Below are 22413 nucleotides of genomic sequence, written 5' to 3'. Positions count from 1 at the left end.
AGTGCCGGCCTTCAGTGGCATCTTGACCTGCCCTCCTCAGCCCAGGTGCCCTGGTTCCACAGGCCAACCCATAGAACCACTCTGGAAGTAAAGGAGAAAATGGAAGGAGAGGTATGAGAGCTTGGATGAGGTGTAGGAATGGGATCCATTCTCCGAGGCTTATAAAAGCCTCTGGGGAGGAAATGGCTCTGAAGGGGAAAGTGAATCTGTGGGGTTTGAAAAGAAAGTTTTCCTGCCTGTCTTGTGTTTGGTCCAGTGAGTGTGAGACAGGCACATAAGGAGTGGACAGTGGTGTAGGGGCCCTGGGAGTCTGAGACTTATCTTCCTCCCTGACCATCTGATCCTCCCTGCAAAGGCCACCTGACGTGAAAAGGAGCCCAGGAGCAGGCCCTCAGTCAGGGAAGTTTGGAGGTTGGCCATCGGGGGGTATGAGGAATGGCAGGAATATTTAGAGGACAGGAATAATTTTTCAGAGAAGTGCCACCTATTCTTTTTCTCTTTGCCAAGTCTGGGCTCCTTCCAAGATGCTGCTAGCTATTCCTAGCCCCTTCCCCAATACTTCTCTGGCCCCACCTTTTGGAATCCCTATCTAGGTCTAAAAACGGTTCTAGATCCTGACACCTTTGATTGGGGGATGTAGAATGGGATTCTTTTCAGGGGACATCCACAAGTACACATCTGTGGTCACTAAGGTGACCAGCTCATCCCAGGTGGCCCGGGACTTTCCCAGTTTTAGTGCTGAAAACTCCTTGTCCCAGCCCTGCTGGTTTCCCAACAAACTGAGATGGTTGGCCGCTCAAGTGGCTACCCTGACCATCACCCCAGGCTCTACTTTAGCGACTGCTCACACCTACCTGCCTCCCAGACAGAAGTCAAAACACAGCAAAAGAAACCCAGTCCCCAGGGTCATGCTAGGGCTACCAAAACTGGGATGAACTAGCACCTGTGAACTAGAACAGCAGGGAGTATGCTTAGAGTGCCTGGTCCTGGGTGTGGAGAAGAAAGGCCATCAAGGTAGATGCGGGTGGGGAACAGCTTGAGAGAGGAGGCAAGGACAACCCAGTTGCTGTCTGAAGGGGCCTCTAGTTGACCCTGGAGCTTCTGTCCCTAAACACAGGCCTCACAGGATTCTTTCTGTCCTCTTGCACTGGGCAGAGTTTCCCTAACTTCCTCTGTTGCACATTGCCCTTCTCTCACACCCCGTGTGGTCAGAAAGCCCTTCCTCAACTCTGACTTCAGTTCTTGCTGCGGTTTCTGCCGATTTTTTTTTCATATCCTCTGCCTGACAGCTGCGGGGTCAACTCTGCTCTGGCTTTTCTCCAAGCAGAGCAAGTGGGGGCTCTGGAAAGGTTAAGGGACCTCAGTGGCCACCATTACACTTTGCATCTTTCCTGAGAAGTGAGAGTTGAAAGGGAAGCAGGAAGGCCCATGGTCAGATTGAAGGAAGGACTTTTTAGTTTTTTTTTTTTTTTTGAGACGGAGTCTCGCCCTGTCATTCAGGCTGGAGTGCAGTGGTGCGATCTCAGCTCACTGCAGCCTCCACATCCTGGGTTCACATGATTCTCCTGCCTCAGCCTCCCAAGTAGCTGAGACTACAGGCACATGCCACTACACCCAGCTAACTTTTGTATTTTTAGTAGAGACGGGGTTTCACCACGTTGGCCAGGCTGGTCTCAAACTGCTGACATCAAGCGATCCGCTCCCCTCAGCCTCCCAAAGTGCTGGGATTACCGGTATGAACCACCACAACTGCCAGGAATTTTTAGTTTTTAGCTTTTGCAGGAGACTTCAAGGAAAGGAGACGTTCCTCTGTCCAGGAAACAGGGAAGGGGACCATTTCTGCATTGCTGGTTTCCCCTCTTGTCAGGGTGGGCATGAGGCATCACTGTTCCTGCTCCCTCACTCCTGCTCCTCATGCTCAGCCTGCCTAGCTCGGCCTCAACTTTGTGTGTCTAAAGTGGAACTGAATAGTAGGCTGTGGGAAGATAGGAAAGAGGTGGTGCCAATCTCCTTGCCCAGATCATAAATCCAGACTCAGCAGGGTAACCACATAGGCAAGCACAAGGCAGGTGCCTGGGGAAAGGGGAAGTAATTGGCATTCTGTGTGATACCAAGGAGACCATTTGGATTTTGGCTTCTACCAAAGAGAATGGAGAATTGGTTGACCTAAATGGAACCAATCCCTTTAAGTAAGGGGAGGAAAGGGGGTGCTGGAAGATGGCCCTCTTCCCACGACTAGATCATAGCTTGAACTGAAGCCAAGGACAGACTGCTGCCCCCTTCGGCATTTACTGGCGTGCCCTCTTTAAATCATGATGTTGTCTAACCCAAACCCAGACCCAGGACCTAGTCACAGCTCCAACCTACACTTCCTATTAATCTTAAAAACAAAAACAAAGATATCAGCATTGTAGCCTCTCAATCTGAGCCCATTTCCCTTCTCTGGCTACCATACCTCCTTCTCCTATATGATACCATTCACTACTTTGTTCAATTCTCCAGTCTAGACCTGCATCTTGAGGCCACACCCAGCCTACTCACTCCCCGCACCCCTCTTTCCTCTCTCACTGCTCCTTCCTGGTCTCATCTGGCCCCACCTCTGAGGAGTCCTCCTGCCTTCTGGGTTGCCCTGGAACACAGACTATCCCCCCTCGTACTGAAGGGAGTGGGTAGGGGTTTCAGCCCCACCCTCAGGAAGATGCGTCTTCCCTGTCCTCTGCTCCGTGGTACTTCCTCTCTGGCTGATTTAGCAAACAGCACCTAGACCTGGGGCCAGGCCCTTGGCAGTGGCACAGATCCAGGGATAGGCTACACCACCCTGCCCTAAGCCTGGGATTGGCATCAGCTTCCAACCAGTTCCTGCCAAAGCTTGTAAGTTTCCTGGGAGCGACCATGGTTGTGGTGGTGGTGGGACGGTGTGCAGCCATGAAAGAAGGTGCAAAGGAATCTCCAAAGAAAGCCTGACCAGTGTAAAAAGTTGGGAGGCTTTGTCGTTGTCACTTGTCCACTAACTCCTCCCCTCCCTGTTATTCCTGGTTGACCCTGGGCATCTCTGGGGACAGTAGGCAGGTGATTGGGAAAGTTAATGGGATTGAGGGGCTGAGGGCCGGGCAGGGGGCAAAAAGACTGGCCTTTCAAGGGGTGCAGCATTGGTAGGAACTCTCAGTTTGGTTCTGGGCTTTAGGGTCTCCTAAGGGGAGGAGACTGAAAAGGTCTGGAAATGCTGCTGCTGCTGTGGTCACTGTATATTTTGCAATTGGGTCTGTGGGCAGGAAGGGGCCCCATGGCCCAGTTAGGAAACTAGTCTTTGTACTCAACCAGATCCCTTTAAGATGTCAGTCTGCAGCGATGGGGGCAGTATATTTCAGGGGGACCTCTGATGCTGCTGACCCTGGAGATAGACTAGAGTTCTCAGCCTAGGTGTGTTCATGGCGTCAGGAAACCCTTGGTCCTCTACTCTCATGCGTGTGTCCGCCCTCACTCTCCAGGTCCTCCCGACGGCCATGAACACTACATCTTCTGCAGCACCCTCCTCACTAGGTGTAGATTTCATCTCTCTGCTTTCTATCATCCTGCTGTCAGTGGCGCTGGCTGTGGGGCTTCCCGGCAACAGCTTTGTGGTGTGGAGTATCCTGAAAAGGATGCAGAAGCGCTCCGTCACTGCCCTGATGGTGCTGAACCTGGCCCTGGCCGACCTGGCTGTATTGCTCACTGCTCCCTTTTTCCTTCACTTCCTGGCCAAAGAAACCTGGAGTTTTGGACTGGCTGGTTGCCGCCTGTGCCACTATGCCTGCGGAGTCAGCATGTACGCCAGCGTCCTGCTTATCACCGCCATGAGTCTAGACCGCTCACTGGCAGTGGCCCGCCCCTTTTTGTCCCAGAAACTACGCACCAAGGCGATGGCCCGGAGGGTGCTCGCAGGCATCTGGGTGTTGTCTTTTCTGCTGGCCACACCCGTCCTCGTGTACCGCACAGTAGTGGCCTCGGAAAAGAACTCGAGCCAGTGCTTCCCACAGTATCCCAGCGAAAGGCACCGGGCCTTCCATCTAATCTTCGAGGCCGTCACGGGCTTCCTGCTGCCCTTCCTGGCTGTGGTGGCCAGCTACTCGGACATAGGGCGCCGGCTGCAGGCCCGGCGCTTCCGCCGCAGCCGCCGTACCGGCCGCCTGGTGGTGCTCATCATCCTGACCTTCGCCGCCTTCTGGCTGCCCTACCACGTGGTGAACCTGGCCGAGGGGGGCCGCGCGCTGGCCGGCCAGGCCTCCGGGTTCGGGTTCGTGGGGAAGCGGCTGAGACTGGCCCGCCACGTGCTCATCGCGCTCGCCTTCCTGAGCAGCAGCGTGAACCCTGTGCTGTACGCGTGCGCCGGCGGCGGCCTGCTGCGCTCGGCGGGCGTGGGCTTCGTCGCCAAGCTGCTGGAGGGCACGGGCTCCGAGGCGTCCAGCACGCGCCGCGGGGGCAGCCTGGGTCAGACCGCTAGGAGCGGCCCCGCCGCTCTGGAGCCCGGCCCTTCCGAGAGCCTCACTGCCTCCAGCCCTCTCCAGTTAAACGAACTGAACTAGGCCTGGTGGAAGGAGGCGCACTTTCCTCCTGGCAGAATGCTAGCCCTGAGCCAGTTGCGTACCTGCAGGAGGAGCAGGGGCGTGGAGGGCGTGGGAGCGTGGGAGGCGGGAGTGGAGTGGAAGAAGAGGTAGAGGTGGAGCAAAGTGAGGGCCGAGTGAGAGCGTGCTCCAGCCTGGCTCCCACAGGCAGCTTTAACCATTAAAACGGAAGTCTGAAATTTAGTCAACCTTGTGAGTGGGGTACGTGTGCTGTGGGTATCGGGGTGCTCGTGGGAGCCCTGGTGGGGCCCCTCTCAGTAGTTGAGAGTCGCGTCCTTTAGTTCCCCATGATTTACAATTTTGGAAGGGACACAAAGAGACATAGACTGCCCCCATCCCAGATGATTCCGAGTACATAGTCTGCAGATAATACTTAGCAAAACGCAGTCTACAGACTCCTAAAGCAGCTTGTTTAGGAAGACCACCCGTGTGGGCTTATCACTCCAGGTTCTGTGACTCAGGGGACCTTCTGAGAAAACAGCACTGCTGTGAAACATCTTCCCTGAAGCCTGTGATAAGTCTCCTTGTTAGCATGACTCCAACTTCCTGCCAATAATCTTTGTCCTCTCCGTAGGAGATGTTCTAGGGGATGCCTTCCTTTCCTCCATTTCACCAAGAGGCCAGACTTGAGGACTAAGTCATTAGATCTTATCCCTTAGAATTCTGCGTATCAGCATCTGCTAACCGCCACAACACACCCTGGCACAGGGTGGGGCTGAGGGCCCCAGGAAACAAAGATTCCCAAAAGTGAGAGGGATGAGTCATTATTTCCTAGAGATGACTGTTGTTTTAGAGAAGCTTGCGCCAACTCTGTTCTGACAAGGTTTTAGCAAGATGGCAACAACAGTGGCAGCAGTGTACTTTTTGGATCTTTCTCATAAAAAAACAAAAGAGCAAGTTAGAGAGGGAAACCAAATATCCACATGCAACATCCGCAACAAACCTAGTATGTCAAGGTTTGACATACTCCCATGGACCCCAGAGTATGAGCCAGTGAGAATGAGTCATCAATACCTCAAGACCCATATACCAGCATCTGTGCAGAAGGATGAAGAAGGAAGCAAAGGGATGTTGGATAGACCTAAGAAGAGGAGATCCCCAAGCTGTCTACAGATCCTTACTGGAAAGTATGGTGTACCAATTTGAGAACAGCAGCTGAAACTGGGAGGGACCTAACAGTATTGCCCAGGCCTCTCGCCCATTCTGTATGGTGAGCACATAATAGGTACTTATTTAGTGTTTGTTGAATGAATAAAGTTCAAATGACATTTCCCTGGAGATTCTTCCGGTATTTGTGAGTAGGGGGCAAGAAAGGGCAAATTTTTGTTTTGAGTCATATGGCTAAATTCTTTATGGTTCCAAGGTGTACAAAATACTAGAATCAAGTTGGCAGAGAGGCTGAGGGAGTTCTCTTCCTGAGCTTGTGAAAAAAGTCACCCCCTTTCAACATGCTCAGTCTCACATGCATGCATGTGTGCAGGCATGTGCACACACATACACACACACACTCGCACTAAAATTGGCCTGGGAAGAATACTTCCCACTGAAGGGCAAGGAGAAGGTGATCCCCAGCTATATCAGCAGCTTCAGACATCAATGGATTCCAGACACCCCAGAGTCTCTTTATTGAGGTTCTTAGAAGGGGAGTGCGATCTCAGCCTAGGGTAGCTGAAGGAGGTCCAGTTCGTGTCAAGTCTGTGTTCAGGAAGTAGGTGCAGAGCTGCCCTTTGCCTTTCACCTTGATGACACCCCGGCTGTAGCAGGTGTAGCCCAGGGACTGTAGGGCCCATGCTGTCTCCTCAGTCACCTACAATTGGAGGGGGGTGAGGGAATATGGAGGTGGCCCTATTCTTAGTCCCCCTCCCCCTATGCCTCCAATGTGGTTCCCTCACTTGGATTTTGCCAAGGACTCCTGTACTCTCCATGCGGCTGGCCACGTTCACTGTGTTGCCCCAAATGTCATATTGCGGCTTCTGGGCCCCAATAACTCCAGCTACTACTGGTCCATGGTTCAACCCTAATAAGGGATGTGGTAATGACAGACTTGGAGAAGGAAGAGGGGAAGAGGAAGCCATAAGGAACTGGAAGGAAGGGAGAAGAGCCTGGGGGGCCCTAGAGGAGAGGAGGGGTCTCTAAGGCTGGAGGAATGTAGCTTAAGAAAAAGAGCGGGAGAGCCTTGTACCTCCTGGCCCAGCAGCTTCACACCCCAACCCAGGGAGTGAGTCAGGAAAGGGGCTTCAGGATGAACTGGGAGCAGCTAACAAAGGACTTGGAGTGGCGCAAGCTCAGGAAGGTGAGGAGGTACCAGACTGCTGCAGCAGGGGAAGTCTCTCACCCACACGCAGGCGGAAGTTGTTGAATGAATGCTTGTTGATGACGTCCAGCTTAGACCCCAGGGCCACGGCAAATTCCACCATAGTGCCAAGGTGGCTGCAGCTCCGTTCAGCATCCTGGCAATGGGCCCGCCCACCAGGGTGGGCCAGTGAGGGCACAGGAATAAGTCCCACTAATGAGCCCATCAATGAGAGCCCAGAGGAGGGTGGTAGGTAAGGAAGGGTTGCCGTACCTGTTGTGCATCCTGTCCAGAGGTGGCATTTAAGCCTGTGGCTGCCATGTAGGTGCTGCCGATGGTCTTGATCTTCTCCACCCCACTGAACTTGGGCTTGGAAAGCAGCTGTATATAGAGAAGAGTCCTGTCCCCAGTCACTCTCTCCATCCCCTCTCCCAGAAACCCAGCCCCAAGCCTTTGGAGTTAAAGGATCAGGCTGTGGGAGTGGGGATGGTGTCAGGAAGGAGAGGGTTGGTGGTGGGCAGTGTTACTGGAGTGGGTAGATCTGGGGGATCAGAGGAGGCGAGGGAGTACTGTGGAGGGGAGGATTGACTTCATGGCCAGAAAAGCAAAGTGGAAGGAGGTACTGTGGAAAATTCTAGAATCTAGGACATAGGGTCTGGGAGACTCTCGGAATTTTCACCTCATCAAAATCAGCAATTATCTCATTGAGCAGCCTCAGACACTCTAGGCCCTCATGATTGATGTTGGATTCAGAGTAGAACTCCTTGAAGTCTGGGACTGAGGCAAAGAGGACACAAACGCATTCGTAGGACTGGTGGTAGAGATCCTGGGGGAGCAGGAGACAGGAGTGAGGGGTGCGTGTCATGTTCCTCTCCCTTCTAGGTCTGTGTGGGGCCCTCGTCCCCATGTCCACACTCCTGGTCTCCCTGTTTAAGAAGAATTGGGAAGGAGGGAGAGGAGTAGGGCCAGGCTACCCCAGGGAAGTGACTCAGGAGTCAAAGCTTAGATCTCATTGTAATTCTAGGAGAGACAGAGGTTTGGCGTCAGGATCACCTCACAGCAACACGAAGGGAGTCACTCCTAGAACTGGGATCCTGTCAATGTGAATTATTTCTATAACCTATCTTATTGCTGAAAGGTGTTTAAGTCAATTAAGCCGGCTACAAAACCAAAGGTAAAATGTGTTTAAGTGTTTAGGTCAGTTAAGATAGGTACAAAAGGAAAGATAAAGTAAGCAACAATAGGGACCATGAGGCAAAGGGAAAATAAGGGTAAGATAATAAAGATGGAATCAGACCTGAGGGTGCTTCACAAAATGAGTGCCATGAAATCCTATTTAGTCTTAGATTTTGGCTCTCAGCTTTCTAGCAGCCAAAGTGAAGAGAGAAAAGGATCGATTACAAGATTCCCTGTGTCTGTAAGAGAAGAAACCAGAAACAGAACTACTCCTGATCTTGAGAGCAGGGAGCAGGTGGTGGGGGCATAAGGCTGTGAAAGAGCTCCTGAGCTGCTTCTTTTAACATTCCTCAATATGAGCCAAGAGCGTTCCTATAGCAGAGGGCCAGCAGGTGATACAAATAAGATGGTACAGATATGTGGGTGACTTTATGATGGTTTGGCTCTGGCAAGATTTTTGAGGATCTAGAGCAGCATCATCCAATAGAAACTTGTGCAATGGAAACATTCCCTATCTGCAGTGTCCAATAGGGTGGCCACTAGCTACAAGTGGCTGTTGAGCCCTGGAAATGTGGCGGATGCAACTGAGGAACTGAATATTTTATTTTAATTAATTAACATTAAAATTTCATATGGCTAATGGCTACCATATTGGATAGTGCAGGTCTCGAGAGAGGGGTGGACTGTACCCTCTAGACCAGCAGTCACCAACCTATTTAGCCCCAAGGATGGGTTTCATGGAAGACAAGTTTTCCACGCACCCAGGCTGTGGGGGGGGGATGGGGTTGGTTTTGGGATGAAACTGTTCTACTTCGGATCACCAGGCATTAGTTATTAGGTTGGTGCAAAATTAATTGCATTTTTTTTTGCCATTAAAAGTAATTACTTTTAGGCCGGGTGAGCCTGTAATCTCAGCATTTTGGGAGGCCAAGGTAGGTGGATCACCTGAGATCAGGAGATCGAGGCCAGCCTGGCCAACATGGTGAAACCCTGTCTCTACTAAAAAAAAAAATACAAAAAAAATTAGCCAGGCATGGTGGCAGGTGCCTGTAATCCCAGCTACCCGGGAGGCTGAGGCAGGAGAATCGCTTGGACCCAGGAGGCGGAGGTTTCAGTGAGCTGAGATCGCGCCATTACATGCACTCCAGCCTGAGCGATGAGACTGAAACTCTGTCGCACTCCAGCCTGAGCGACGAGAGTGAAACTCTGTCTCAAAAAAAAAAAAAAGTAATTACTTTTAATTATATTACTTTTAATGGCAAAAACTGCGATTAATTTTGCACCAGCCTAATAGATTTTCATAAGGAGTGTACAACCTAGACCCCTTGCATGTGCAGTTCACAATAAGGTTCAAGTTCCTATGAGAATCTGATGCCGCTACTGATCTGACAGGAGGCGGAGCTCAGGCGGTAGTGCTGGCTCATCGCTCACCTCCTGCTGTGTAGCCCAGTTCCCAACAGGCCATGGACCAGTATCAGTCTGCAGCCTGGGGGCTGGGGACCCCTGCTCCAGACAGCTCCCATCAACACCTAAGCTTCTGGAATGTGTGGAATGGTCATGAGTTAGAGAAGACATGCCTTCCAAGTAAGAATTTGAAATGCATTTTGTGCTCACCAAAGAATCTAAGATGTTGTGAAAATGAAGACGCTTGACAAGCACAAGGGCTTGGGTGACCCTTGTGGGGGTTCTAGAGAGAACGGGCCATAGGTCAAGACTTTCATCCGAAATTAGGCCCTATGGCGTCTGTGGCTCAGGAGTCAGGGGGTCAGGAGTCACCTCGTTGCGCCGGTTCTGGCCAATGAACTGGGGGGCCACGTGTGCAGGGAGCACATTCTCCAAGAGCAGCCGAGTCAGGTTCTCCATCGTCTCTGTCTCCTCCCGCTCCTGCCTCAGCTTCTTCTTCCACAGGAAGTCCAGGCGGCAGTAGTACTCATTCTGGGGAGGGTCACCAGGGGCCATGGGGAGACACAGGGCAGGGGAAGCCCAGCTCCTGTGTGTTCAGCCCCAACTCCATGATGCCTGAAACCACCCCCACCCCACCCCCAGTTTAGAAGTAGAGCTTAAGGTGCAAGTATCCTTGGAGAGAGACTATCCTTGAAATTAGATTCAGACTAGGGATACAGAATTGGCAGCAGACTTTTTCTAAAGCATGGGCTTTCCCAGATAGGGGTGTGGGAGAAAGGAGGGGCGGGGAGTGAAGGAGAAAGAAAGGAAGCAGGAAGGCTCGCTTAGAAGCTTCCGATGGGCATTCAACCCTGGAGATTAGAAAGACCAAGTCACAAATATGGGGGCCACTCATAGGTGGGCCCTGGTGGGGCTGAGCTGGGTGACTTACCTGGCGAGCCAGGACAAGGAGGGTGAAGAAGAAGATGAAGAAGGAGATAGCACCCATCAGTTTGGGCTCCTTCAGCACTCCGGGCCTGAAGGGGCCATGGATCAGGGTTGCCCCTTGCTTTGCCCCTTCCTGGCCTTCTCCCTGCCCCTATGTAGGCCTCCGCTTCCCTCCCACTTTGCCCTGTGGGTGATTCAGGTCAGTGAGGCCAGGACAGCTCTGCTGTGTTCCATCTCACCCCCATCCCAGGGGGCTCGGCACCTCTGTCCAGCAGCTGTGCACACCTGGAGTCCAAGGGGCCCAGATAGAGGCGGACGATGAGGCATTCGGACAGCCAGGCGTGGGAGTGCAGGAAGAGGGAGCAGGATGCTGCCAGCCACAGCAGGAGCAGCAGCAGCTTCAGCTCGAAGCTCATGTGCAGAAAGAGGGAGCAGGAGAGGAAGCCCAGCGTGCAGCAGTGCATGGAGTACTGTGGGACCAGGCAGGGGTCAGGAGTGGGCATGTCCCATAGGCAGTGGGGGGACACCTGAGGGCTCCCTTCCTGTCCCTCCCAGGCCCAGGTCCTATCTGGGAGACAGGGGGCATTGTACACACTGATACACACTGGGTGTGACTTATGTCTGTTCTAATCCACAGAATGGAGTGTTCCTCCACTCAGGGGGCTGTGGGCTTGGGCTGAGGAAGGGTGTGCAGAGGGAGATTAAGGGCATGTGGGAACACTCACTGGGACACTGATGAGAGGCAGAGACCCAGGGAGCTCCCAGGAGAGGTTGGAAATCATGGAGGACACATTGGGAGCTTGGAAAGGGCAGTCTGATGATGTTGGGAAGAAGAACTGCAGAGGAGATGAGTTGAAGAGGCAGGTAGCTTCTTGGGCACAATGGTGGCTTGTGCTGGGTTTCAGCTGACCCAGGGATGAGTCAGGGGCAGACTCGTCCAAAGGGGTGGATCCTGCTATTTCTGGTTGGGAAGGGAACCTCAGCACTGGGGTCCTCACTGGGGGAGGAGTTATGTGAGGGGCGTCGAGAGTCCTCCTCTGACTCTGAGCCACTGTGTGAGCTCTTGCCAGCCACTTAGCCTCTCTGGGTCTTAGTTTCCTCTTCTGTAACTTGGCTGGTGGGTGATTCCCAGGAGCCCTCCAGGAATAGGATTCTAGGAATGAGTCTAAATCCTGAAAAATCAGCCAAGTGATCTAAGTAATAAATAACTGCCTACACAGAAAAAAGATAAGAAGGACATTCGCCGACATGTTATTAACAACTATTATGCCCAGATGGTAGATTGCTGGAGACTGTAATTTTTTTCTTTTTATTTGTACAACATCTCCAGCATCCCCTGGGCTTAGTCCAGCTGCCTGCCCAAATCCAGGGGTTCCCTTTCAGTCCCTGGCAGGTCCAACATGCCCTGATGGGAGTGGATAGGGCCCCCTCTGTCCTCACCAGGCTGGTAATGGCCATGGCAAAGACAAGGAGGATGGTGGCGGTGCCCAAGGCTATTCTCAGTCCTGGTCGTGTGGCCACCAGGCCAGACAGTGCAGGCAGCCAGTGCAGCATCTTGGGGCCTTTCAGGACACACCTCTGTGGAGGGAATATGGGCATCTTAGCCATGGGGCTGGGGCACCCTCTTCAGGGCAGGTTGTGACCAGGGCTCTGGCATACCACTTCCACCCCTCAGCCCACCTCACCATCAGGTCCTCTGAGAAGCAGACAAAAAGGATGAGGAGGAAGAGGAGGAAGGTGATGCTATACATGATGGCCAGAGCTGGGGGCCTAAAGGGAGACAAAAGCGAGGCCTTGAAGTGCCAGAACAGGCTCCCTGTGTGCTATGAAGGTGCTGTGTGAGCTGGGTGGGAGTTGGGGGAAGTGGTTCTGGGGAATCTGGGTTGGCTGGCGATGGGGTCCCAGCTGATAGAAGACATTGCACTCTGATGATCTGGGTTGGCTGGCTTAAGGGTCTACAGCAGTGTTGAGGTGGAACAGGGACCCATATGGTGGGGAGTGGGGGCTCACAAGAATGGCCGAGGCTACGGCAGACCGATCTCTGGGCCTTTAGGCCAAAGCTCTTTAACCTGGCTGAGTTTTCTTTTTTTTGAGATGGAGCCTCGCTCTGTTGCCCTGGCTGGAGTGCAGTGGTGTGATCTTGGCTCACTGCAAACTCCGCCTCCTGGGTTCGGGCGATTCTCCTGCCTCAGCCTCCCGAGTAGCCAGGATTACAGGCGCCCTCCATCTCACCCAGCAAATTTTTGTATTTTTAGTAGAGATGGGGTTTCACCATGTTGGCCAGGCTGGTCTTTAACTCCTGACCTCAGGTGATCCACCTGCCTCGGCCTCCCAGAGTGCTGGGATTGCAGGTGTGAGCCACCACACCCGGCCACCTGGCTAAGAACAAGTCCTCATCCCTCCTAGCAGTGGACTAGGAATGAGGGCCTACTTTCTAAGCTCATGCATTTGCTGCCAGATTTGGGTTTCTCAATGGAAACAAACCTGCCTTCATGGGGATGTTGTTAGCATCAAAAGAGATGCTCATGGGAAAATGCTAGGGCTGTGTAGAAAGTCCGCAGGATCTACAAGGTTAAGATAAGGGCTGTGATTATCATTTTCCCCAGAACACATATTTCCTCTGTGGGTAAGTGCCTGAAGCTAAGGGGAAAGGGTGAAGGAAGAAAGTGTGGCCAGGGGTCATGAGCACAAGGTGATCCGCTTATGACAGCCAGGGCCTCCTTTGCCTGGGGCACTCTCACCTGTTTGTCACTAGCATCTGGATGATGAAGTTGGAGAGAAAAACCAGGAAGGTGCAGGCTTCATAGTATTTGAAGGCGGGGATTGCAGAGAGTCGGTACTGAAAGTGAGGGGGCCGGAGGTGGAGACAGGGTCCAGTGCTACCCATCACCTTGAAGGCATCACTCCCAGGCAAGGGGTGGGCTCCTCAGCCTCACTGCCCAGCCTCCAGTTCAGTTCCATGTAGACCCTACCAGTTCTCCAAGGAGTTACCCTCCTTCCTCCCCCTACCATCTAGTAGCTCAGTCTACAGAGTGACTTTCCTTTAGAGAGAGGCACAAGCTCCTCACCCCTAGGATCACAAACTGAGCAGACCTGGGGAGGAGACCCAAGGTCTGACCCCTCCCCAGCGCCAAGGGACTAAAGCTGGGAAGTTGTTTGGTGCCACCCACACCACAGCTCACCTCTTTCTCCATCTCCTTCTCTCTGAAGTACAGTGTCAGTGGGTTGAAGTCCTTAGACTGCTTCCACTGTCTGGTGGGAGGGTGGGCGAAAGCACCAGAGAGCAGAGGGCACAGAAGGGCAGGAAGAGGGCAGAGTGAGGGCAAGAGGGGGTGGTCAGGCGAGTCTTCCCTCCGGCCCTTCAGGGAGCACCATCCCTTCTCCACCACATGACCTCAGGGCCTGTGGCCCTCCCAGCCCTCTTTGTTCTCCGTACTTCTGCGAGTTGAGCTGCTCAATGACCTGGAAGAACTTGGCATCCCCAGTGTCCAGTTCATCATCTAGTCCCCGGGGGGTACGGCTCCTGCACAGTGAGAGCCAAGTCCATCACCACAGAGACCCTCAGAGCATCTGGGCAAAGCGGGAGCAGGACCCCAGGGAGGATGGAGGGGGTCATCCAGACAGCCCCACTGGCAAAAACTTTGAGGCCTCCTCACCGATCCAGGCTCCACTGGGGGCTGAAGGAAGCCAGGGTCTTCTCCTGTTGGGAGAGCACAGGGGGAGGTGGGTATGGTGGGTGTTTTCCCTGCAGTGAGTTAGACCATGAGCCACACTGCATGCTCTATACATGTCTTTGACCTTGGGCATTTCACTGGGCGCTTTCCTTTGCCTCTAATGACCTCTCTGTCTCCCAAATCCCACCTGCCCTTGAAGGGGAGGTTTGAATCTCCTTAACGTTTCCCCTGACTCTCTAGACTCCCAGGATCTTTGTGTGTGTGTGTGTGTGTGTGTGTGTGTGTGTGTGTGTGTGTGTGCGTGTGTGTGTGTGTGTGTGACGGAATCTTGCTCTGTCGCCCCAGGCTGGAGTGCAATGGCATGATCTTGGCTCACCGCAACCTCTGCCTCCCAGGTTCAACCGATTTTCCTGCCTCAGCCTTCTGGGTAGCTGGGATTACAGGCATGTGCCACCACGCCCAGCTGATTTTTGCATTTTTAGTGGAGACGAGGTTTCACCATGTTGGTCAGGCTGGTCTCAAACTGCTGACCTTAGGAGATCCGCCTGCCTTGGCTTCTCAAAGTGCTGGGATTATAGGCATGAGCCACCGCACCTGGCTGGATTTCTTTTTTTTTTTTTTTTTTTTTTTGCGATGGAGTTTTGCTCTTGTTGCCCAGGCTGGAGTGCATTGGTGCAATCTCAGCTCACTGCAACCTCTGCCTTCCAGGTTCAAGCAATTCTCTTGCCTCGGCCTCCTGAGTAGCTGGGATTGCAGGCACGCACCACCACGCCTGGCTAATTTTTGTATTTTTAGTAGAGATGGGGTTTTGCCTTGTTGGCCGGGCTGGTCTCAAACTACTGACCTCAAGCTATCCATCTGCCTCATCCTCCCAAAGTACTGGGATTACAGGCGTGAACCACCGTGCCTGGCAAGATTTCTAATATTTGACTGAGCCCCTGGAACTTCAGGGGCTAAGTGGATTTCTGTGCTAGTGAAGGTCCTGCCTCAGGAGACACCCTTGAACAAAGGGTCCTGCTCTTCCACCCTGATACTCCCTAGCCTGCACACCAGTGGAAAGCGGCAGGAGGTCTAGCATGGGCCCTGGCGGGCATTCCTGCTATGTAATTGCACCTAAGGTCATCTCACAGTCCCGGGGCTTGTAGCAGTCCCCACGCACCACTCCACCCACACTGGAGGTCTCATCCTGCAACAGTCAGCTGAGCCTCAGCTTCCCCCTTCCTCTTCCTCCTGTCAGCTTAACCCTCTGACCTCTCCCCTACCTCATGTTAACACTTGGAATTGGCTGGGCACGGTGGCTCATGCCTGTAATCCCAGCACTTTCGGAGGCCGAGGCGGGTGGATCACAAGGTCAGGAGATCGAGACCACGGTGAAACCCCGTCTCTACTAAAAATACAAAAAAATTAGCCGAGCGTGGTGGCGGGCGCCTGTAGTCCCAGCTACTCGGGAGGCTGAGGCAGGAGAATGGTGTGAACCCGGGAGGCGGAGCTTGCAGTGAGCCGAGATCGCGTCACTGCACTCCAGCCTGGGAGACAGAGCGAGACTCCGTCTCAAAAAAAAAACCTACTTGGAATTAAGTACTTCCTGCAACCACTGCTGCCAGTGTCCTTCCCCCACTCCCCAGTGTTGGGGGGATTGAAGAAGAGAGCATGCCGTTTCAGGAATTGAGTTAAACAGAGACATTTCCTGGTGGTATGGGTGCACAGCCCTAGAATCAGAGACAGGAAGGAGTGGGGGTCCAACTGCCTTTGTGGTGTCAGGGGAAGGCACTCTCCTGAGTAGAGGCTGGGGAGTTATGGACATGGGGTCTGTAGGGATCTTGTGTCTTCTCTGAGGTGAGCTGGAGGGCTCTTTCTCTGGAAAGAGGGGCAAGGAAGGGCCTGAACCAGTGACTGGGGTGACCAGACAGTTCAGGACTTTGGGATGTCACAAATCATTAAGTGGCTCCCTGGTGGTGGGGGCAGGGAAGGCTGGGAGTGGGGCCTGAGGATACTGGGGGTGGATTTAACTAAGCTCTGGGGCTCAGGATGAAAGTGCACATACCGGGAGAGGGGTGGAGGTGGACACAGGGCTGTCTCCGTGGCTCAGGTGGGCAAAAGGCTTGGCTGCACCCCAGGACTCCAGGTAACGGGTCATCAGCAGTGATGGACGCATCTTGAGGCCCTCAAGCGAGGACAGCAAGCCTCCTGCAGTGCCCTTCTCATCCTCCTCCTCTGCCTGGGGCACATGAGGGCTGAGAGTAAAGACCACAGACACTTCTTCGTTCTCCCTCCACCCCCTACTAGGACCCAGGAACTCAATCTCTGGCACAGAAGAGATCAGGCCTGTTGGCTGTGGGGTGGTTTGTGTGGGCCAGCCCATGGGGTCTGGGCTGGGCTTTTACCCGTGGATCGATGACCAGATAGGTAGGCTCCCCTAGCTCCCGAAGGTAGGGGTCCCGATGCTCCATGCCCGCGTCCTCCACAGCATAAGCCCCTGCCAGCAGGGCCAGGGTAGCCCCTGTGATGTGCACTCGCCTGGAAGGAGGGAGGCAGTAGGGGTCAGCAGGGAGGGCCTTCAAATCTCCTATTTCCTGCCCCCTCACCCCCATGGCTCCTAGAACTGACAAACATCTCATGTTTTTTAAAGATCATTCCTGGAGGTCTGACTTCAAGAAAGAGCCTGTGTTACAGGACGTGCCTCCCAGCTCCCCTCCCTGCACCCTAAGATCTCCCAAGCCCCATATGGGACTCATCTTAAGGTACTCATCTTGTGCTTATCTTAAGGAACCAATGAAAGGTTGGCAGCCTGTGGTAGGCCTGGATGGCCTTCTGCTGTAGCTGCCTAGGGCCCTAGGTCTCACCCTGGTACACCGCCTGCCTCCATGTGGTTAGCCAGTGTGACATCATGGGACCAAACGTCGTACTGCCACTTCTGCAGCCCGATGACTCCACACAGTACGCTGCCTGAGTGCACGCCCACACGCATGTTGATGTCCACGCCAGTGGCTGCCCGCAGTTTCCTGAGCAGTGTGTGTGGGGGACAAGCTGAGTCCTACCCTCAGCCCTGCCTGTGAGACACCCCTATTCTCACAAAGAGGACTTCTGTCAGCTCCCTGCTGCCCCCCACATCCACCCTCGCCATTCCTCTTGACTACCGCCTGAGCTGACCTGATGGCCCGGCACATGTCCAGCCCCATGCGCACGCAGTTGATGGCATGGTCTGGCAGTGAGAGTGGCAGCCCGGAGACACAGTAGTAACAGTCCCCCAGGATCTTGATCCGCATGCATTCATGCTCCTGGGAGTGTGTATGTGGGTGTGCAGAGGAACCTGGTTAGAGGTCAGAAGGGTAGGAGGGAGTTGGGAAAAGTGGGGAGCGAGTGGGGTATTCCTGAAGAAATTCCAAGGTGGGGTAGTGTCTAGATCAGATCTAGGGACTCCTTTCACTTGATATGGGGCTAACTGTCTTCCACGCAGATCTCTTTCTCAGAAGGGTTTCCCCAAGGGCTGGATGGCTGTGGCTCTTTCCACTTTTGGCATGTGAAGGGGGTACCCAGAGTTGAGTAAGTGTTGGTGGTCTCAGGATTGAGAGGTTGGGGGGAATCCAAGAATTGGCTGCTTGGAGGCATCCCTGGAGTCTAAGCAGGTTGCTGGGTTGAGGTTGCCTAGGGCAGAAATTTCTCTTGGAATGGCCTCCTAAGGTTAGAATATCAGAACGTCTCTATAGATTTGGTTGTAGTGTCCAGAGACACATATGTTGGGGCTCTGAGCATGTTTGGGGCATTGTACTTGGGACATCTGTGGAGATACTGAAGGATCTCTGCAGGTTTGACGTGTGTGGTGAGCAGCTTCATGACTGAGGATGTTTGAGAGGGCTTCCTCCTTCCATTGGAATATCTGGGGGCCTGCATGCACTGAAGTGGGCCTGGGATCTTATAAGGTGGGAGTTTCCCTTGGAAGGGGGTACCCAGGATGGGATGCTTGAGGGTCCCTGGGTGGGGAGGGAAGCCTTCTCTGACCTTGGCGATCTGGTCGAACTTGCCAAAGAGCTCATTGAGCATGAGCACCAGCTCCTTAGGGGAACACTCGCTGGCCAGCCGCGTGAAGCCCACGATGTCAGCATATAGCACGCTGCATAGGGCAGACTGTGTCAGTGGCGCCAGGGTCTCAGCCCACAGCCCCCTCCCTTCCAGCCATTCTTCCTCATACCTGACTCCCTGGTGCCTCTTGACATAGAGGCTGTGGAAATTGTTGGTGCTCTCTGGCCGTGAACCCTGTCCTGCCTGCAGCCGTGCCATGATCTCTGCCTTCATCTCTCGGGCCAGGTAGGCAGGAAGGATGGACAAGAGAAGGTGTTCCTGGAAGAGGTCACTATGAACACCAACTCCTCTGCACCCTAAAGCCAGGAGGCCCTGCCCCCCAAATCACTCAGGAGCCCACACTGCCCACCCCAGGTGCTCCCCAGGATTCTCCCCCAGGTCCTCCCGCTGCACACAGCAGGGCCCCAGCACTCCATCCTACACTGATCACCTTTAGTGACTGAACTCCCAGTATCGACACCTGAATGGGAGTTCACTTAATATCATAACGCTCTAAAGTGCTTTTTACAAGCTTTGGTTTGTTTGAGCCTCACAACCTTCTAAGATGGGCAATACCCACGTTTTATACAAAAGAGGAAACAGATCAAGAAACCTGCCCAGAGTCACTCAACTTGTGGAGGAGCCCCGTAGTGTAATCTAAGCAACTCCTCTCTCGGAGCGCTGGTCTGGCCTTCCTAGGCCCGGCTGACCTGGTGCTTCTTCTCGGTGTCCAGCCGCCGGCGTGAGTGCAGGGAGCTGAGTGCCTCCCGGAACGTGGCCCGCAGGGCGCGCTCCATCAGCGCCTTGTGATATACTCCTGCCACGTTCCCGCACAGGAACAGCACCGCGTTTGCTGCCAACTGTGGGTGAAGGCCAGCCTCAGAGGGCGCGGGACCAGGGTGGTTGTCGTGTGTAGTTGGAGTTGGTCTCAAAGACTGGCTGGGGAAGACTGGGCTTTACGGTGAGGGACCTAACTATTGTGGGACAAGTGGTGCCACACTGTGGCATCCCTAGGGGGGTTTCCCTTCCCAGAAGCTCCCTGCTCCAGACTCTAGGCTGCTTCACCAACACGACCTCTTAGGTCCGGAAACCTTTGCAGGTACATTTCCTGTGCTTGGAATACCACTCCACTGTCGCTACCCACTCCCATCGCACAAACCTTTTATTTTTTTAACATTCTCTGTCAAGGTTTCATTAACCACATCTGTTGTCCCCGGGGCAAACCACGACTCGACTCCCTTCCCTGTGGCCTAGATCCCTCTTCTGGTAACAGCAGGCATTGCACCACACTGTTGTACCAGCTCTGCGAAAGCACAGTTGGGTATCCTGCGCCCAGCGTTGCACCTTGCCTTGGAGTCACAGCTCAACAACCCCCCCGCCCGAAAGAAGCCTACTAGCACGTGGCAGAGCCGTCCTGGGCGCAGCCTGTGCTACTTGCGTGCTCACCTGCGGCAGCAGTGCAGGCCGTGAGTCCGGCTGTGGCCCAAGATACAGCCAGAGGACCAGCAGATGCGAGAGTGAGGAGGCGAGGCCCGCGACGGCGGCGTCCCGCATGCCCATGGGCAGCATGGTATACACCGTGAAGATGACGAAGAGAAAATAGGACACCTGGGGGCGGGGCGCGGGAAGCCGAAGGCCCAAGTGGGGCTATTCAAGGCCTGGTGAGGGATCGAAGACAGGGCCGTCCCCGCTGCCCTGCCTGCCGCCCCTCTCACCTGGTCCCAGGCGCTCACCACGCCCCCGGTGAACAGGAAGGCGTGGCCTAGCGCTAGCAGCGCGACCCATACCAAGCTGGACAGTGGACGCGTCCAGCGCTGCAGTCGCTGCTCGCGGGAAGCCAGGCCCAGCAGCAGCGAGAAGCCGCCCAGCGCGCACAGCACAGTGGTCAGGAAGCTCGGGTCTGAGGTCAGCTCCTGTGGGCAGGGATATGTGAGGCAAGATTGTGACAGGGAGAAGGAACGAACCTGATAAAGGAAGAGCCGGCCGCTCAGCCCCTCAGCCAAGTTCTGAAAGGTGTCTCAAGCCTAAGTATGAAAAGGAGGCAAGGAACCTCCGCTTGCCATTCACTTTAGGTTGAACCATTTGAAATTGCTTATGTCCTACTGTTTTTATCTAGACTCAGCAATCTCGTATGGTTTTTGTTTGTTGGTTGGTTTTTTGAGCAGAGTCTTGCTCTGTCGCCCAGGCTGGAGTTCAGTGGCGCGATCTCGGCTTACTGCAACCTCTGCCTCCTGGGTTCAAGTGATTCTCATGCCTCAGCCTCCCGAGTAGCTGGGATTACAGGCTCCCGCCACCACGCTCGGCTAATTTTTTTTTTTTTTTTTTTTGTATTTTTAGTAGAAGACAGGGTCTCGCCAAGTTGCCCAGGCTGGTCTCGAGCTCCTGGGCTCAAGCGATCTCCCGCCTCGGCCTCCCAAAGTGCTAGGATTACAGACGTGAGCCACACCGCCCAGGCTCCTGTGGTCCAACCTATTTATTATCTTGCTGGGCCAGCTACCCAGAAGATCTGGCTCCCATCCCCTATTTGTGAATCCATGACGTTTCTGAGCCTCAGTTTTCTTATCTGTCAAACGGGAACTAAAGCGTCATGAAGCAAGTGAAAGACAGATCCAAGCTCACAAGAAGGCACTTCGGAATGAATGTGTCCAAATCTGGCTAATTTGCTCGGGAGATTCCCCGCGCCGGGGCCGGCGGCTGGCAGCTTGAAGGGCGGCGCGAGGCAGCGCTCGAGCAGCAGGGGGCGCCAGGACCCGCGGCGTCCCGCACCTCCCTGGCCGCCAGGGCTGCGATCTCGCCACCTGCCTCAACTCCAAGCAGAAGTTCCACCGCCGTCCCAGCATTTTGTCCCCACCTCTTCCCGCATTTAGGCGTGGACCAGCAAGGATTGGCCGCACCCGGTGATTTTCCCACCTTGCCTCCAAGCAGTGAAAAGAAAACCCGGGGCAGGCCATTTCTAGAATTGGATTGAAGACCCTCTTCCTCCCCAAACAGGAACTGGACATGGGTTTACTTTGGGACTCAGTGAGAGCCGGGTGGAGGGTGCCTTCTGGGAGTCTGTGGGTACAACTGCCCTACATCCCCTAAGAGGGAGAGAAAGGCAGGAAATGAATTCCCCAGGGGCCTCCTAGAATTTCCCCTTTGGAAAACTGGAAAATCCGGTGATGGATTTATTGTAGAACCCGTAGACCAGGGATGTTCATAAATTCTGTCAGAACCCGGACAGAAACAAGAAGCATCCAGGACTCAGCTTTCTCCCTGCGCAGACCCAGAAGGGTAGTGACTGGCCCAGGGTCACTGCAGTTCCTAGCCAGGCTCAATGGTCCTTTCTTTCTCTGCTCCCAGCAACGAAAACACATCGAAAAGAAGACCCCACAAACCCCAACCCCGAAAATGCTCCCCAGGCAGCGACCCTCCCGCAGCAGAGGCCCGGCTCACCCTGCCGCTGGCCCAGGCCACGGCGAGCAGCGCCGCGAGCGCACAGAGCACGATCCCCAGCAGCAGCAGCAGCAGCGGGTACTGCTGGCTCAGGCTGTAGTAGGTCTCGTAGAAGAGGTCTTCGCTGGGGGGCGGCCGGGGGCTGAAGAGGGCCATGATCTCCCCAGCCCCGAGCCCCGTGGCTGGCTAGGGCCGGGCGCCGGGTTACCTCCTTCGGCCCGGCGGGCCCCACCTGAGCTTTTCTCACCCGCCCCAAGCCGCTACCACCCCGCGCCCCCAACCTCGTGGCAATCCCGTCTCCTCTTTCAGGCCCTCCCTGCGGCCTCCCAGCCCGCTCCCAGCTGGCGATGAGGGGATCCCTCAGTCCTTTCCTCCTCCTCCCTCATACCCGGATTGTGGAGGTGCCCTGGAAAAGCCTCATCGCCAGGAGGGCAGGATTTGGGGTTGGTGCGAGGGAGCCCCGGGTTCCCCTGACCCCCGAACTCACAGCCCGCGGCGCTGGCGCAGCGGGGTGGGCTAGGCCAGGGGAGGGAGCCGGGGACCTGATGGCGGAGTCGCGCTCGCCGCTGCGCTCTGGCTCAGAGTCCCGGGCGACAGGCGCTTCCCTCCCGGCGCCGCGGGCCCCCTCCCACTTCCCCGACGGGACAGCCCGGCCCCTTCCTGTGCCAAAGCCGAACTCCCCTGGTCTCCTCCCGCACTTGGTTTTGTTTCTCCTAACACCATCGCCTCCCCGCTTCAGCCCCTTCAGTGAAGGGCAATGTGGACCCTGGGAGAGATGCGAAGGGGTGGGCTGGGGTGGACCGAATGGGATGTGTTCAAACGGAAGTGAACATTTGGTAGTGGG

General features: G+C 54.6%; 2 protein-coding genes across 2 annotated transcripts; one reads left to right on the top strand and one right to left on the bottom strand.

The window, feature by feature from the left end:
• Positions 1–909: 909 nt before the first annotated feature.
• LTB4R (leukotriene B4 receptor) lies at positions 910–6207 on the top strand. Its single transcript, XM_055291660.2, has one exon. It carries the CDS (start codon positions 3429–3431, stop codon positions 4560–4562), a length of 1134 nt encoding a protein of 377 aa, XP_055147635.1. The 5' UTR covers positions 910–3428; the 3' UTR covers positions 4563–6207.
• Positions 6199–22144, bottom strand: ADCY4 (adenylate cyclase 4). Its single transcript, XM_055291648.1, has 25 exons — positions 21570–22144; positions 19850–20047; positions 19581–19742; positions 18845–18994; positions 18265–18413; positions 18075–18186; positions 17226–17353; positions 16919–17077; positions 16460–16592; positions 16120–16293; positions 14058–14101; positions 13838–13924; positions 13584–13653; positions 13143–13240; positions 12087–12171; positions 11842–11979; positions 11127–11237; positions 10687–10871; positions 10406–10490; positions 9847–10005; positions 7574–7720; positions 7168–7275; positions 6937–7051; positions 6494–6618; positions 6199–6408 (listed from the first exon to the last, which is right to left on the bottom strand). Exons 1-25 carry the CDS (start codon positions 21723–21725, stop codon positions 6256–6258), a joined length of 3231 nt encoding a protein of 1076 aa, XP_055147623.1. The 5' UTR covers positions 21726–22144; the 3' UTR covers positions 6199–6255.
• Between the last annotated feature and the right edge of the window lie 269 nt (positions 22145–22413).

The sequence above is a fragment of the Symphalangus syndactylus genome, chromosome 9 (assembly GCF_028878055.3).
Source record: "Symphalangus syndactylus isolate Jambi chromosome 9, NHGRI_mSymSyn1-v2.1_pri, whole genome shotgun sequence".
NCBI classification, from domain to species: Eukaryota; Metazoa; Chordata; class Mammalia; order Primates; family Hylobatidae; genus Symphalangus; species Symphalangus syndactylus.
The sequence above is the reverse complement of the archived record's forward strand: the minus strand, read 5'-3'. Positions and strand labels throughout refer to the sequence as shown.